Source organism: Garra rufa, chromosome 24 (genome assembly GCF_049309525.1).
Source record: "Garra rufa chromosome 24, GarRuf1.0, whole genome shotgun sequence".
NCBI lineage: Eukaryota > Metazoa > Chordata > Actinopteri > Cypriniformes > Cyprinidae > Garra > Garra rufa.
The window spans coordinates 31,689,712-31,704,994 of record NC_133384.1 but is presented as its reverse complement, the minus strand read 5'-3'; the positions used below and the strand labels follow the sequence as shown (position 1 = coordinate 31,704,994).

Here is a 15,283-nt window from a genome sequence, read left to right as displayed (position 1 = left end):
ATTTCATTATATAATGCCTCACTTGCATATTTAAACCTACGATTTTTGAAAACTTGTAATACAAAAAAATTGCAATTATCAATGTAATCAAGTAACAGGGTAAGTAAGGTGATAACTATTAGTTAATTTTTTTACTCTATTCACCTGCTGTGTCTCACCTTAAGTCAACCGAAGGTGATCTACTTACTCCTCTGTCTGATTTGTTTATCGGACAGGTGTTATGATTGGTCAGATCACCTGTCAATCAAGCTCTTTGCAAACGATCAATTGTGGGGATATTAGGACGTATTGAGTGGCCATCAACTGCTTCTGTGTGCTGTTGTCTGATTAAATTTAAGCTAAATGCTGTTCAAATGAATAGTGATATGGAGATAAACAGCAACCTGAAAGCCTACAAAACATTATGGTTCAAACCTTTGATGAAGGTCTGAATCTCGTTGTGGGAAACGTTTTTGGCCTGTAGGTCTATCTTCAACGTCAGAAGCAGCGTAAAGAGGAACTTGTGATCTTCATAGAGTCCTCGAGCAGTATAGTTGAACACTTCAAATGTGAGGTACTCCATGATGTTGTCTAGTCTTTTAGCTGTAACGTGGGACTTTGGCGACTTCTCCATAGACATGTCAAAGATGCCCAGAAACTGGCGTAGTGAAGTTTGGTACATCATATTGACCAGGCTCATCTCCACAATCAGGAAATAGAGGATGCTCCCCCTGGTGGCCACTGGACGGTACTCCTCTCGAGTGTTGTTGATGTTCATTTCAGTCTCTGCAGCAACTGCTAGCTTTTGACTCACCTAGGGGATGGCAGGAGATATTAGCTATTAAAACACAATTGTGAATCATTTTTATAAGTCATGGCTATAAATGAACAAAGTACCTCTTGTGCTATAGTCTTGGTGACTCCGAGCACCTCGATAAGAGACTCATCTTCCACTAGAGAGCCCTGAATACTGGTTAACTTGTACAGAAGATTGCTCTCCAACTCTTGCATCTTCCTCTTGTTTGATGTCACTTCCTCCAAGAGCTTCACACGTTCAGCCTCCATTTCCTTGAGTGGAAAATAATTGATTAAATCAATATTACATCTAAAATCTACATTACTGATTGATTGATTGATTGATTGATTGATTGATTGATTGATTGCACAGAATGCAATATCTAGTTCATTTATTGATATTTAAAACTTGTATATCAGTCCAGGGTTATTATAGTTAACTAAAACTAAAGCTAAAATTAAAACTATTTAAAAAAAAATGATTAACTTAATATAAAAAATGAAAAAACAAAACCAGTCCTAAGTAGCAATGATTTTACTTGTATGCCAAAAATCATTAGGGTATTAAGTAAAGATCATGTTCCATGAAGATATTTAATAAATGTCCTACCATAAATATATCAAAACCCATTTTTGGAGTTATATGCATGACAACTTCATTTGGACAACTTTAAAGGCGATTTTCTCAATATTTTGATTTGATTTTTTTTTTTTGGTCCAGGGTCACATATACAAATTTTTTAAACTAAAATTAAACTAAAAATTAACAAAACAATACTTAGACAAAAAAGTAAAAAATAAAATGACTAACTTTGACAAAAATGTATAAATAAATGTATAAAATTAATAACACTGTCTCAGACTTGCCTTTTTCTCTATGAGAATGACTCTGCCGAGTAACTGGTCCTCCAAACCCTTCATAGTGACTGTAAAATCCACCACTCCTGTCTTAGCATTGATTTCTGGGCTGTATGCAGGGTTGGCTAGTTTAGTTGTGATGTACAGAGTAAATGAGTCCATTACATCCACTTCTTTGTCTCCGACTTTAACCTAACACAAGAGAAAAGGTGGTCTACTAAAGCCCAGAGAATTTTAAGACCAGGCATGTGCCTTGTAACACATCAAGTTTACAAATGTCAGAAAATGATAGAATTTATTCTTGAAGTCGCTCGACTTACTTTAGCAACTTTTCCAGTCTTTATAAAGTTTTTCTCCAGAATGTTATCCAGCACGGGATCAAGCTCTTCCCCAACGTCCTCTAAGAGCAAAGGTTTGCCCAGGGACAGGCAGTCTTCCAGGTGACTTCGGAAATATTTGTTGTTTAGAGATGTCACCTGATGAGGGAAAAAAACAGCAAATGATTAAACCGTTTAATTACACTGATAATTAGATTAAAACTGTTATCAAATCAGTACCTGTAGCTCATTATTGCTTTCTCGGTTCTTGATCCAGATCTTGCCTTGGCCCTGTGGATCGATGAGCAAAGGATAACGAGAAGCTTTTGTTACGATGATGCCGTTCTGAATGGACAGGTCATCATTGGGGAGACCCTGCAGGTTCCATTCTCCTATAGTTGCATTATCCACCAACATGCTAATCAAATTCAGGTTCTGTGTGGGAAAACATAATAAACTATAAAAACATCATCTCATACAGGCTTGAAGGAATAATAAGTTGTTGCTGTTGAGATGTCAAATGAAAAAGACTCAGGATATACCTCGCTGTAAGGGATGCGGCGGATATTCATCTCTTTCTTCCATTGCTGCGTAAGTAAGCTGCGGTACTCCTGGTTAAAAGGCCCAGAATAGGACAGAAATCCTGTGGCCAGTAAAACATCGCCCACTAAATCTTTGATCTGTCTCTCGAACTGAGCCCTGCTCTCTGTCCAGCGAATCTAAGACAGAAGTAAGCATTTTAAACATTTTTAACACAGTCAAAAATCTGTAGTGTAGCTCTCATTTAATCTAAATTTTGCAAGAAATTTTCAAACCTTTTCTCCACCAAGTCCATCTATAAGTGCGACAGCATTAGACATTTTCTTCTTGCATGCCTCAGCATCATCCAGCAGGTCTTGCTTCTCCTTCATAGCAGCATCATACATTGCCTGTGCAAAAATGTAAATATTTGGAAATTCATAGAAAATAGATATTTTTTTATTACAAATGTATATCCAAACATTAGTGTTAACTATATATTAAAAACAAAAATCATTCATTCATCTTCAAAAAAAAGCATTAAAAGTGCCCGTATCTGTAGAAGAAGGCACATTTGAGATCTGTTAATGGAAATAAAAGTCATGAATATAATTCACCATCAATATTTTTTAATAAAATAAAACTGATTCTTGGTTATATATTACATATATATCACACCTGAGCATCATCCAGCTCTTTCTGCTTTGCGTCTAGTTGCCCCTGAGCCTTTGATAGTTCATCTTGTGCTATAGTCCAACGAGCCTCTTGAAGCTTTAAGTTAGCCTGTGATACACACATAAAGTTTCATTAGTGATTCATAGTTTTGTTCATGTAGCATGCATTGAACTGATCAAAAGTGACAGTAAAGTAAATTATATTTCAAATAAATGCTGTTCTTTTGTACTTTCTATTCAGTGAGCATAAGAAACCGTTTTTAAAAAACCTTAAAAAAAAATATATTAATGACCGATTTTTGAAAGATGGCAGAGTTTTAGTTTTGGGTTAAAAATTTCCTCTAAAGGGTAACAGTAGTTCAGTTCCAGAATAAAACTTTCCTGATAATTTACCCATGTCATCCAAAATGTTACCCATATTTTTCCTTCTTCAGTCGAAAAGATTCCAGGATTTTTCTCCATATAATGGACTTCAATGGGGATCAACAGGTTGAAGGTTCAAATTGCAGCTTCAATGCAGCTTCAAAGAGCTCTACGCCATCCAAGCTGAGGAATAAGTGTCTTATCCAGTGAAACGATCTGTATTAATATATTTACGGTAGAAAATTTACAAAATATCTTCATGGAACTTGATCTTAACTTAATATCCTAATGACTTTTGGCATAAAAGAAAAATGAATAATTTTGACCTATACAATGTATTTTTGGCTATTGCTACAAATATACCCGCGCTACTTAAGACTGGTTTTGTGGCCAAGGGTCACAAAAAAGGTCATATATACATATATATATATATATATATATATATATATATATATATATATATATTTATATGTTTAATCTCTGTTTTATTTCTGTCCTAGTGTCGATTCCACTGTGGCTGTGCAAACAATTTGACTTTGATGGCTGCATATCCTATCATACTGGCCTAAGGCTGCTCTAAACTTGGATCATTACTAGGCCACTATAATTTTTTAACCACAAATGCTCGTCTTGCACTTGCTCTGCGATGGGTGTCTTCATGCTTTGCGTAATTGTGTTGGAAAAGTCATGCATAACGAAAAACTCTCCCACTTTCTCCTCCAACTTCAAAATCATCCGACATCATCGTCGAGTTTTTGCAAAATGAGCATTTGTGGTTAAAGATTATCTGTTAAAAATTACAGATTGTTTCACTAGATAAAACTCTTATTCCTTGGCTGGGATCATGTAGAGCCCTTTAAAGCTGCATTGAAACTGCAATTTGGACTTTCAACCTGTTGGACACCATTGAAGTCCACTATATGGAGAAAACTCCTGAAATGTTTTCCTCAAAAACCTTAATTTCTTTTCGACTCAAGGAAGAAAGACATGAACATCTTGGATGACATAGGGGTGACCGTGAGTAATTATCAGGAACTTTTTGTTCTGAAAGTGAACTAATCCTTTAAGCACATCCTACAAAAGGTTAGTGAGACATCACCTTTAGGGGCAGAACTTCCTTATTGATGCCAAAGAACTCCACCATTGCTTCAGTCCAGGAACAGAGGCCTGCTACATTACCACAGGTCCTTTTAGCTGTTTCTAGGTTGTAGTCTTCCATCGCCAGATATGGAGAGAGCAGCTCAACCATCTCCTCTGTAATAGTGTCCTTTAAAGAATAACAAAAAAAACATGATGAATTCATTAATGACTAAAAATCTAATCACTTTGAACCAAACAGACGGGCAAATCCCAAGGTCAAATGTGACCCTGGACCACAAAACCAGTCATAAGGGATCATTTGGAATTGAGAATCTTGAAATTGAAATGGTTTGTTAGGATAGGGCAATATTTGGTAAATATTTGAACATCTGGAATCTTGTTGAAAGTTGTCCAAATGAAGTTCTTAGCAATGCATATTGCAAAAAAATATGTTTTAATATATTTACGGAAGGAAATTTACTAAATATCTTCATGGAACATGATCTTAACTTAATAGCCTAATGACTTTTGGCATAAAAGAAAAATGACAATGTATACAATGTATTTTTGGCTATTGCTACAAATATACCCGTGCTACTTAAGACTGGTTTTGTGGCCAGGGGTCACAAAAAAGGTCATATAGAGATTTATATGTTTAATCTCTGCTTTATTTCTGTCCGAGTGTCGATTCCACTGTGGCTGTGCTAACTATTTGACTGCATATCCTGTCATACTGGCCTAAGGCTGCTCTAAACTTGGATCATTACTAGGCCACTATAATCCTGTTTACGTAGTCTAAACAGATTCATTTGCCAGCAACCATTGACCCACATCCCAAAGGGCGCTCTGTCACTGATAGAGTAAACAGAAGAATGTGTATATATTAATAATGCACAGTAAATATATATGGGGGTTTCCACTTTAACAGATATAAAGTGTTCAAACGGCAGTCACAAAGGATTCATGGAGTTCCATATAGATGGCATTCATAACTTGGAGAGATGATATGATATACTATTAATGTTACATGACTGCAACATGAGAACGGGATTTTTAAAATCAGTGCTCATCCAGAATATAATATAAACCCTAAAGACTGACAGATGACAAAAGTGTAAAGATAACTTTACCATGGCTCATCCAGTAAGATCAGAGCCAGATCTATCACTTTAATAAAAACTTAAAATGAAGATTTGATAAGTTTTACAGTGCTGTCAGACCTTGTTGAAGTTCAGAAGCGTGCCAAGAAATCCAGAGTTGTTCATCAATTTAAGAGCTTCACCCCATGAAGGTTTCACACAGGGTCTCTCCGGGTCCATGGTGACCACATCCACCCGTCGCTGGAACAGCAGCAGCACGCAGTCCATGATCCGCATGATCAGATGTGGAGGCTTTCCTAGTTTACGCACTGTTGCGATGTCAGCAGGCTTTATGGTCTAGAAACCACACATGGTATAAAGATTTAGTCAACTAAATTCAAGGTCAACATGAAATACAAAACATTTAACTACCAGACATTTATCTACCTTTAGCGCAGCCTCAGCTGCCTCTAACGCCGGTTTGGCTGCCTCAAGTTTGGACTCAGCCACTTTCTTGTCCCCTTCTATCTCATCCACAATCGCCTGGGCCTTATCTTTCACCTTCTGTACCTGAGCCTTCACCTTTTCCGCAGCCTGTGCCTTGGCGGTGACCTCCTGGAGAACTTCACCTGCTTTCCGGTTAGCCACCTCTAGCACCTTTTCTTTCTCTTTCAGCTCCACACGAAGCTCATTAACAGACTGTTCGGCCTCCATTAGTCTCTCGAGACCTGCATTGAGGTGAAAGAGTTTAGAGTATTAACAGGCGCTTTAGTGCTGCATCGCATAGCAAATTCAAAATCGAAAACAGATGCAAACCTGTGTTCATTCGCTCCGCAAGCATCCCCACATGGTCAATTTTTTCTGAGTAAATCATCTGGTATCCTTTAATAAATGTCAAGTAGGATTTGGGTGTCACGTAGGTCTGACGTCTGAAGCGCTGGAAGTACTCTGTGCAGATCTCAGCCACTATGTCTTGGAATGTTCCCATAGTTTCCACCACGCTTTTCTTCACCTCGTCTGAACAACGCAGTGAATAGTTGGAGAGGAAATGCTGAGCCACGGCGACTAAAGCATCCCGTGGCCAACGCTGGAACCAGTCTACAGTGCAGCCCGAGATGAGGCCGGGAAACTTTAAGGCACGGGAACGCAGTTTCTCACCAACCGGAGAGAAGCAAAGAGCCACGTGGAGGTTACTGCGCACCCTGGACAGGAAATAGTTGTAGAGGTTGTCGACGGTGGGTGGGCAGCGTGGGAGATCTTTCTTCATGGCAGGAATAAGACTTTGGGTGATCTCATCTACCTCGTCTCGAGCAAACAGGTTTGAGACTTCTCCAGATGCCAAGACATTGTTCATGTACTCCAGAAAAGCTTCATCCTTGATGTCATTGTCTGTGAAGATGAAGGTCACGCCCTTCCCTTCCAAACCTGCAATTCTGTACAGGGCTTTCAGGTCCTCAATTAGGTTACTCACATTGTATGTTCTGTAAGGGAAGATATTACGTTAAATCTTTACTTAAAGGATTAATTCACTTGCAGAACGCCCTGTTACGACCCTTAAGATGGTCTAGGGGTCAAAAAAAGGCAAAACAGCATTGTAGGACAATTTTGAAGTTGAAGACGAAAACGAGACGCGGGTTTTTCGACATACCCTAACTGTATTGACCCAGATTACACAGACTATGCATACGCATCGCTGAGAAGAGACAAGACGAGCATTTGAGGTAAAAAAAAGTATATAAATTGTCAATTTGTTTCGAAAACAACATATCTCTAGATAAGACCCTTCTTCCTCGGCCTTTGAAGCTGCATTTAAACTGCATTTTGGAAGTTCAAAATTGGGGGCACCATACATATCCATTTTACGGAGAGAAATTCTGAAATGTTTTCCACAAAAAGCATAATTTCTTTACAACTGAAGAAAGAACGACAAGAGGGTGAGTACATTATCTGTACATTTTTGTTCTGGAAGTGTGAACTAATCTTTTAAGTAAATGTCAAAATTATTAATAGAAAGTATTAGAAACTTTCACAAGTTTCTTAACTCTAGGTTATCATCATTCTAAACCCTGCTTTTAACCCTGGGTTGAAGAATGTGATTCACAAAACATGAAACATGCAACAAAATGACCCAGCATTCAGTTTACGCAGACTGTGATGTCAACAATGTGAAATCAAACCATTACATTTAACAACTACAATATTCTCACCGTGTCAGTGTGATTTGAAAGCTCTGATATCCAGCAATGAAGGATGAAAGTCGGGTAAGACTCTGTTTCCCAGAACCCCCGACTCCAACCAGTAGTGCATTACCACGAGCAGTCCGGATTATTCGTGAGATTTTCATCAAATGGATCATGGCATCCTGTGAGAGAGTACAGAGGGCAATATGAGATTAAAAATAAATAAATAAATAATAATACATATATTTGATTTTATAAATAAATATTATGCACAGTTGAGGTCAAAAGTTTATATACACTATGCAGAATCTGCAAAATGTTACTTATTTTACCAAAATAAAAGGGATCAAACTAAATGCATGTTATTTTTTATTTAATACTGACCTGAATAAGAAAATTATAGCTGAATTTATAAAAATGACCCTGTTTAAAAGTTTACATACGCTTGATTCTTTAATCCTGTGTTACCTGAATGATCCACAGCTGTTTTGTTTTTTTTTGTGATAGTTGTTCACAAGTCACTTATTTGTCCTTATTTGACAGCTAAACTGCCTGCAGTTCTTCAAAATAAATCCCTCAGGTCCCACAAATAGTTAGTTTTTTCAGCATTTTTGTGTATTTGAACCCTTTCCAACAATGACTGTATGATTTTGAGATCTATCTTTTCACACTGAGGCCCTGAGGGACTCATATGCAACTATTACAGAAGGTTCAAATACTCACTGATGCTTCAGAAGGAAAAACGATGCATTAAGAGCCGGGGGGTGAAAACTTTTAAACACAATGAAGATGTGTACATTTTCTTATTTTGCATAGATATTATATTTTTTTTAAACATACCGTTACTTACATGTTTCCCAGGAGACAAAATAAGTTAAATTTACCCTGATCTTCAAATTCAAAAAGTTAATGCATCACGTTTCCTTCTGAATTGTTTAATAATTCAGTTATATTTTTTATGACTCAAACCCAGGTCACATTTTTGTTCCACTAACCTCAAAGAAGACCAGATCCATGGCTGCTCCTCTAACAGTTTCATTATACTGTTGCTGAAACACAGACAGGCGTTCTGAGAGAGCTTTGAAGGAAGGAATGGGCTCATAGATCTTTGGTGTCTCGACTTCTGCATCTTCAGGTTCATCTCCCGTCAATTCTGGAGCGTCCCGCAGGAAGTCCACAAAATAAGCTTCTGTTGGCTCCACAAGGCCAGGACCATGATCCTGTACTGTGATCTTTAGAACAGTCGAGAAATCAAATAATAAATACAAATAAAGAAATATATAGACAATCAAAATCCATGATTCTTTTATTAAACCCATTAAAAAAAATGAAAACAATTTTAGTGAAGCCTGTCAGGATTAAGTTGACACACCCTCTCTAAAATGCCATCGAATGTCTCTCTGTCCTTCTGATCAATGAAGCGGTCAGCGATGACCCGTGTGCACTCGTGGCGGAAAAGAGATGCCAGAAGTTGAGGCGTCCTACATACTTCTGATCCCACAGTGAGAATCCCCTGCCATATCCTGCTCAGATCTCGCAGGTTAAAAATGTAGTGGAACTTTGCAGGGGAAGGCAGCATCTGAAAACAACATTAAAACAATATTATGTACACTAGCCTTCAAAATTATTTTATGCTCTCCACGGTTGCAATTATTTGATCAAAAATACAGTAACAATAATATTTTGATATCAATAATTTTTCATTAATATATTTTAAAATGCAATTTACTTTTGTGATAGTAAAGTTAAATTTTTAATGCAGTCTTCACTGTCACATGACCCTTTAGAAATCATTCTAATATGCTGATTTGGCATTTCTTATATTTATTTATTTTCAATTCTTTGATGAAAAGAAAATGTTTAAAAACAGCATTCATTTAAAATAGAAATGTTGATTACAATGTAAAACTCCTGACTGTCACTTTTGATCAATTCAGTGCTTCCTCCCCCCCCCCCCCCCAAAAAAAAACCTGGCCCTAAAGTTTTGAATGACAGCATATGTAATATATAGCAAGTGTTAAACAACATTAATGAAGCTCACAGTTTACTTCAACCATACTGACCACATGAGGGCACCATTTTCTAATAATTTGGACCACTGTGTGCTGTGCATGCATGCTTTCAAAGACTCAAATTTGAAGAAAACTACAGATTCCCACCTGTACATTTTATATACAATAAGCAATACCTCTTTTAATAATATTACGAAGGAGGTACCTTAGCTTTGACCGCTTGCCACACTCTCCTGGTGGTGGGGACCAGGGCGGCAGCTAAAGAGCACACTTCTTCCGGGAACCCTCTTTCTGAGCAAAAATAACCACTGGCCAGCGTTAGAAAGATTTTATCTATGGAGGAGTTGGATGGCAGAGTGCAGTTAAACACACAGAACTGGCGTTTGAGTCGTTGCGGGATATCATTGCGGCCACCTCCAGGGTGGATCATGGCAGCCGCCAACTCCAGGTCGACTACAGTTGTGAACTCCCCAGACCGTTCCAGGCTGTAGAAACCCCCCTGCACCATCAGCTGGCGAACAATCTCATTAGTGATCTGAGTGGTGAACAAAACAGAGAAGGCTTAGTCAAGGACAATAAGAAATATGATGCTACAGAGTGCTGTAGGGATGACATATTTTTGTAGGCCAAAGCCTGGAAACTTCCTGTTCCATTGTCCTAAAGTCATGGGTTTTTATCGTGGACATTAACAAAAATTTGTCATCACTGCAGTGGCCTATTATTGTTTATTTGTTAAAATGTTGTATTACATTCAGTAGCCATATCTACTAAATGGTATGCCACAAAATGTAAATCCAAACTAGCGTTCATATCTGTTGAGGTCATCTATATACAGCTGAAGTTAAAAGTTTACATACACCTTGCAGAATCTGCAAAATTTTAATTATTTGACCAAGATAAGAGGGATCATAGAAAAAAATGCATGTTATTTTTTATTTAGAACTACTGACCTGAATAAGATATTTCACATAACATACATTAACATATAGCTTCTGAAGGGAAGTACTAAATGAAAAAAATAGAATATTTAGACAAAATAAGAAAAATGAACACATCTTTGTTCTGTTTCAAAGTTTTCACCCCCTGACTCTTATTGCATAATTTCTTTTGCGTTTGAACCTTCTGTAATCGTTGAACACGAGTCCCTCAGTTGTCCTCAGTGCGAAAAGATGGATCTCCAAGAAAAAATAATAATAGTTGAATTTATAAAAATTACCCTGTTCAAAATTTACATCCACTGAATACTGTTAAAGGTGCCATAGAATGCATTTATACAATATTTTAAATTGTTCTCTGATATCTACATAGAAGGTATATGGCATAGGAAAGGGCAAAAAAATCTCCAGAAATGGTTTTACAGGTACATTTACAACCCTAGGATTTGTCCCTGTAATGAAATGCTCTGTTATTGCCTTATTTGGAAGCTTCATGAATATTAATGAGCTCTGCTCTGATTGGCTGTTTCACAGAGCTGCGTATCTCTATAGCTCGCACATGGATAAAAATATATATTTAATTAGGAGCTCTAGCCGCTTTTAATATGCGGTTTGTGAAATCTGCCGTTTTGAAACGCCGACATTTTAGTCTCATTACTGTGAGGCATGTGCTCTGTGTAACGTTATAATTGTCAGTGATTCTCAAGATCTGTAAATCATTCGCCATCATCAGCGCAGTCATCTCTCTATTTATGTGGTAAGTGAAATCCTATGTATTGCAATGTAACAGGCTAGCGCTAGCATTAAGCTAACTGTGTCTCTTCAGTGACTCACGTTGTTTTACTGATGTGCTGACGTTACTGATGTTTGGGCGATGCAAATGTTGGAGGTGTAACTAATTAACGATCCCGACTGTTGCGTAACAGTCTGTGTTATGTTGGAATTGACCTATTTTTCGGTGGTCTTTTGAAAACACTAGATTTATATAAGAAGGAGGAAATGGTGGTGTTTGAGACTCATGGTATGTCATGTCCATGTACTGAACTGTTATTATTTAACTATGCCAAGGTAAATACAGTTTTACATTCTATGGCACCTTTAATACTTTTTCTTGTTGTTGTTGTCGTTGTTTAGTTATAGTTCATGAGTCCCTTGTTTGTCCTGAACAGTTTAACTGCCTGCTGTTCTTCAGAAAAATCCTTCAGGTCCCAAAAATTGTGGCTTTTCAGCATTTTAGTGTATTTCAACCCTTTTCAACAATGACTATGATTGTATGACACTGAGGACAACCGAGAGACTCATATGCAGCTATTATAGATTGTTCAAACGCTCACTGACGCTCCAAAAGAAAAAACTATGCATTAAGAGCCAGGGGTGTAAACTTTTGAACAAAGTGATGATGTGTACATTTTTCTAATTTTGCCTAAATATGATTTTTTATTTATTTAGTATTGCCATTCAAAAGCTACAGTAGATACTTACATGTTTCCCCAAAAGACAAAATAAGTTCAATTTACCCTGATCTTCAAAAGTTTTCCCCCCTCAGCTCTCAATGCACTGTTTTCTTCTGGAGCATCAGTGAGAGTTTGAACCTTCTGTAATAGTTGCATATGAGTCCCTCAGTTGTCCTTAGTGCGAAAACTTGGATCTTATAATCATATAGTCACTGTTGGAAAGCTAAAAAACCACAGAATTTGTGGGACCTGAATGATTTTTCTGATGAACATAAGATATAAATGTCTTTTATGTGAAATATCTTATTCAGGTCAGTACTAAACAAAAAATAACATGCAAACTGTATAGTGTGCTCAAAGAAATTAACAAAAAAGGTAAATTTTTAGCAAAGGAAGTCATGAATGTGCATGTGACTCCTCACCTGATCACCCCACTCATTGATAACCGGCATGTTGATGTCATCAATAAAGACAGTCATCTTCTTCCCACCTGGAGGTCCATAGGTGGTGCCCATGCGTTTGTCAATATAACTTTCAATGGTCTGCTGGAACATGCCAGGTGAAGTGGCTGAGGAGAAGTTCAGGCTTTTGCTCAAATGCCTTTCCGGGTCATACTTGCTCATGTAGCCCTGTGGGGAGGTTTGGTTTACATAGTTTTGTAAGCGTGGTGAATTTGTATGACCAAATAGCATTGGATTAATAGAATAGGATTAACTGAAACAGACATGCACCTTGATCATGACTGTTTTAGCTGTTCCCTGTTCACCAATGAGCAGGACAGCTTTGCCTTGCTTCATAATGGTTTGCATCAGGAAGTCAGTCCGTACATTGTCGACATTGGGAACGAGAATGGAGGCGTAGTCAGGAACTGAGTCTTTAGGGTAGTGATACTCTGGCACCTAATGATGACATTGCAATTAAACGGTATGTTTAAAAATCATGACTTATTAAGTCACTGAATACAAAGATAAACATAAAGGTTGGCACAAAGCAAAATAAGGAAAATTGTAGCATTCTGCATGTTACAATAAAAGATCATAACATTATACTTAACAAGTAATGGTCTTACCCTTGAAGACCAGAGATCCCATTCTCCAGTTGCACTGACCACAAACTCAAAGATGGTCTGGTCCCCCTGTGTGGTGGGCAGGTCCAACTTGGCATTGTGCTTTTTAAGGAATACCTCCATCTTGGCTCGATCATTCAATTCCAGCAAAGCACCAACAGACCACATAACAGCAAATATGAAGAGACGTTTGATGTGAGCTGCTGTTAGGTGTTTCTCTTCGACAGCTGGCAACAAGCCCTGTGTTTAATAAATCAGAACCATTTTACATTTGAGCTTCTTCAAAGTAGTGTTGAAGTCAAAGGTTTAGATACACCTTGCAGAATCTGCAAAATGTTAATTATTTTACCAAAATAAGAGGAATCATACAAAATGCATATAGTCCACAAGAAAATATAATAGTTGAATTTATAAAAATGACCCCGTTAATAAGTTTACATACACTTGATTCTTAATACTGTGTTGTTACCTGAATGATCCACAGTTGTGTGTTTTTTTTTTTGTGATTTTTTTTTAGTTGTACATTAATTCCTTGTTGAACAATTAAACTGCCTGCTGTTCTTTAAAAAAGTCCTTCAGGTCCCACAGATTATTTGGTTTTTCAGCATTTTTGTGTATTTGAACCCTTTCCAACAATGACTGTATGATTTGAGATCCATCTTTTCACACTGAGGGACTCATATGCAACTATTACAGAAGGTTCAAACGCTCACTGATGCTCCTGAAGGAAACAATGCATTAAGAGCCGGGGTGTGAACACTTTGAATTTGAAGATTAGGGTAAATGTAACTTATTTTGTCTTCTGTAGCCTCTGAAAGGCAGTACTCGGTGAAAAAAAAAATATTTAGGCAAAATAAGAAAAAAATTCACATTCTGATTTAATTCAAAAGTTTACACCCCTGGCTCTTAATATTTTTTCCTTCTGAAACATCACTTGAACAGAGTTATTTTTCTCAACTCAACTACTATTTTCTCTTGTGGACTATACGTAAGGGTCTTTTATGTGAAATATCTTATTCAGGTCAGTATTAAATTTAAAAAATGTTTATCTTATTTTGGTAAAATAATTAACACTTTGCAGACTCTGCAAGGTGTATGTACACGTTTAACTTCAACTGTAGCTAGCATTTGCCAATATTATAGCTTAAGAGCATTATTGTATTTTTCTGATATAACAGTATATGAATTTAACAAACTGTCCAAGCTTTATTTCACGATACCTAGCAAGCATTGTGACTGTGCACCACAGTTTACCTGTAATAAATCAATTGTTTGCTTGATGTACATGCACTCAAGCAGCTGCATTTTGGGGGAAACGGCAGTGAAGACAAAAGTCATCAAATCCTGTGGAAAATAGTCAAAAGTCAGCGAGGGGTTTTCAAAACTGTGTACAAAATCCTCTCTGACCTTTCCCTGGGCAATGTCACAAAAATCAATAGAGCTTTTCATATTCATAAACCACTTAATGGCTTAAATGGTTTACAAGCTTTGTATTGATCCATTTTTGTATCGATGTTTATCCACTTTATATTACTAGATACCTCCCAAAATGTAACTAAATATTCTTGTTATAACAGTTAAGCTGTATTCCAATAATCTATGTATTAGAGAGCATGTGAAACTCTGTGCACATGTCTAGCTGTCACCTGATAGACAGAGTTGAAGGAGGCTAGTAGCACTTCAGCCTGTGTTGCTGGGATCTTTTGCAGCCAGGCTTGCAGTATAGGTTGCCAGTCCAAAACAGAGGAGCTCATGAAGACCATTCCATTGCGGGACACAGTGGCAGGAGATGCATTGTCAATGTTATGTGGCTCAAATACCACCTTACAGTTGGGAGCCATTGGTATTCGGTCTCCATTTGCCAGTGTGAGGGTTTTGTTGTCGTCAAGGACAGAGTTGAGATTTTCAATCCAGATGGCATCGACTGGACCATCAAGAACAATCCATATGTGTTCTCCCTATCAAATGTTTA

The 15,283-nt window shown here is 37.4% G+C and overlaps 1 protein-coding gene across 1 annotated transcript in view; it reads right to left on the bottom strand.

The window, feature by feature from the left end:
- dnah5l (dynein, axonemal, heavy chain 5 like) overlaps positions 1 to 15,283 on the bottom strand; it is a 48,878-nt gene that overhangs the window by 11,360 nt on the left and 22,235 nt on the right. The window contains exons 48-68 of the mRNA XM_073830601.1: positions 14,958 to 15,269; positions 14,566 to 14,655; positions 13,315 to 13,551; positions 12,977 to 13,144; positions 12,668 to 12,874; positions 10,062 to 10,391; positions 9,217 to 9,423; positions 8,840 to 9,076; positions 7,872 to 8,026; positions 6,481 to 7,145; positions 6,112 to 6,392; positions 5,806 to 6,021; positions 4,605 to 4,772; positions 3,147 to 3,251; positions 2,765 to 2,878; positions 2,492 to 2,668; positions 2,190 to 2,384; positions 1,953 to 2,108; positions 1,642 to 1,824; positions 877 to 1,047; positions 415 to 793 (exon numbers count right to left, since the gene is read on the bottom strand). Coding sequence (XP_073686702.1) covers positions 415 to 793; positions 877 to 1,047; positions 1,642 to 1,824; positions 1,953 to 2,108; positions 2,190 to 2,384; positions 2,492 to 2,668; positions 2,765 to 2,878; positions 3,147 to 3,251; positions 4,605 to 4,772; positions 5,806 to 6,021; positions 6,112 to 6,392; positions 6,481 to 7,145; positions 7,872 to 8,026; positions 8,840 to 9,076; positions 9,217 to 9,423; positions 10,062 to 10,391; positions 12,668 to 12,874; positions 12,977 to 13,144; positions 13,315 to 13,551; positions 14,566 to 14,655; positions 14,958 to 15,269 — 4,753 coding nt within the window. The remainder of the gene's footprint in view (positions 1 to 414; positions 794 to 876; positions 1,048 to 1,641; positions 1,825 to 1,952; positions 2,109 to 2,189; positions 2,385 to 2,491; positions 2,669 to 2,764; positions 2,879 to 3,146; positions 3,252 to 4,604; positions 4,773 to 5,805; positions 6,022 to 6,111; positions 6,393 to 6,480; positions 7,146 to 7,871; positions 8,027 to 8,839; positions 9,077 to 9,216; positions 9,424 to 10,061; positions 10,392 to 12,667; positions 12,875 to 12,976; positions 13,145 to 13,314; positions 13,552 to 14,565; positions 14,656 to 14,957; positions 15,270 to 15,283) is intronic.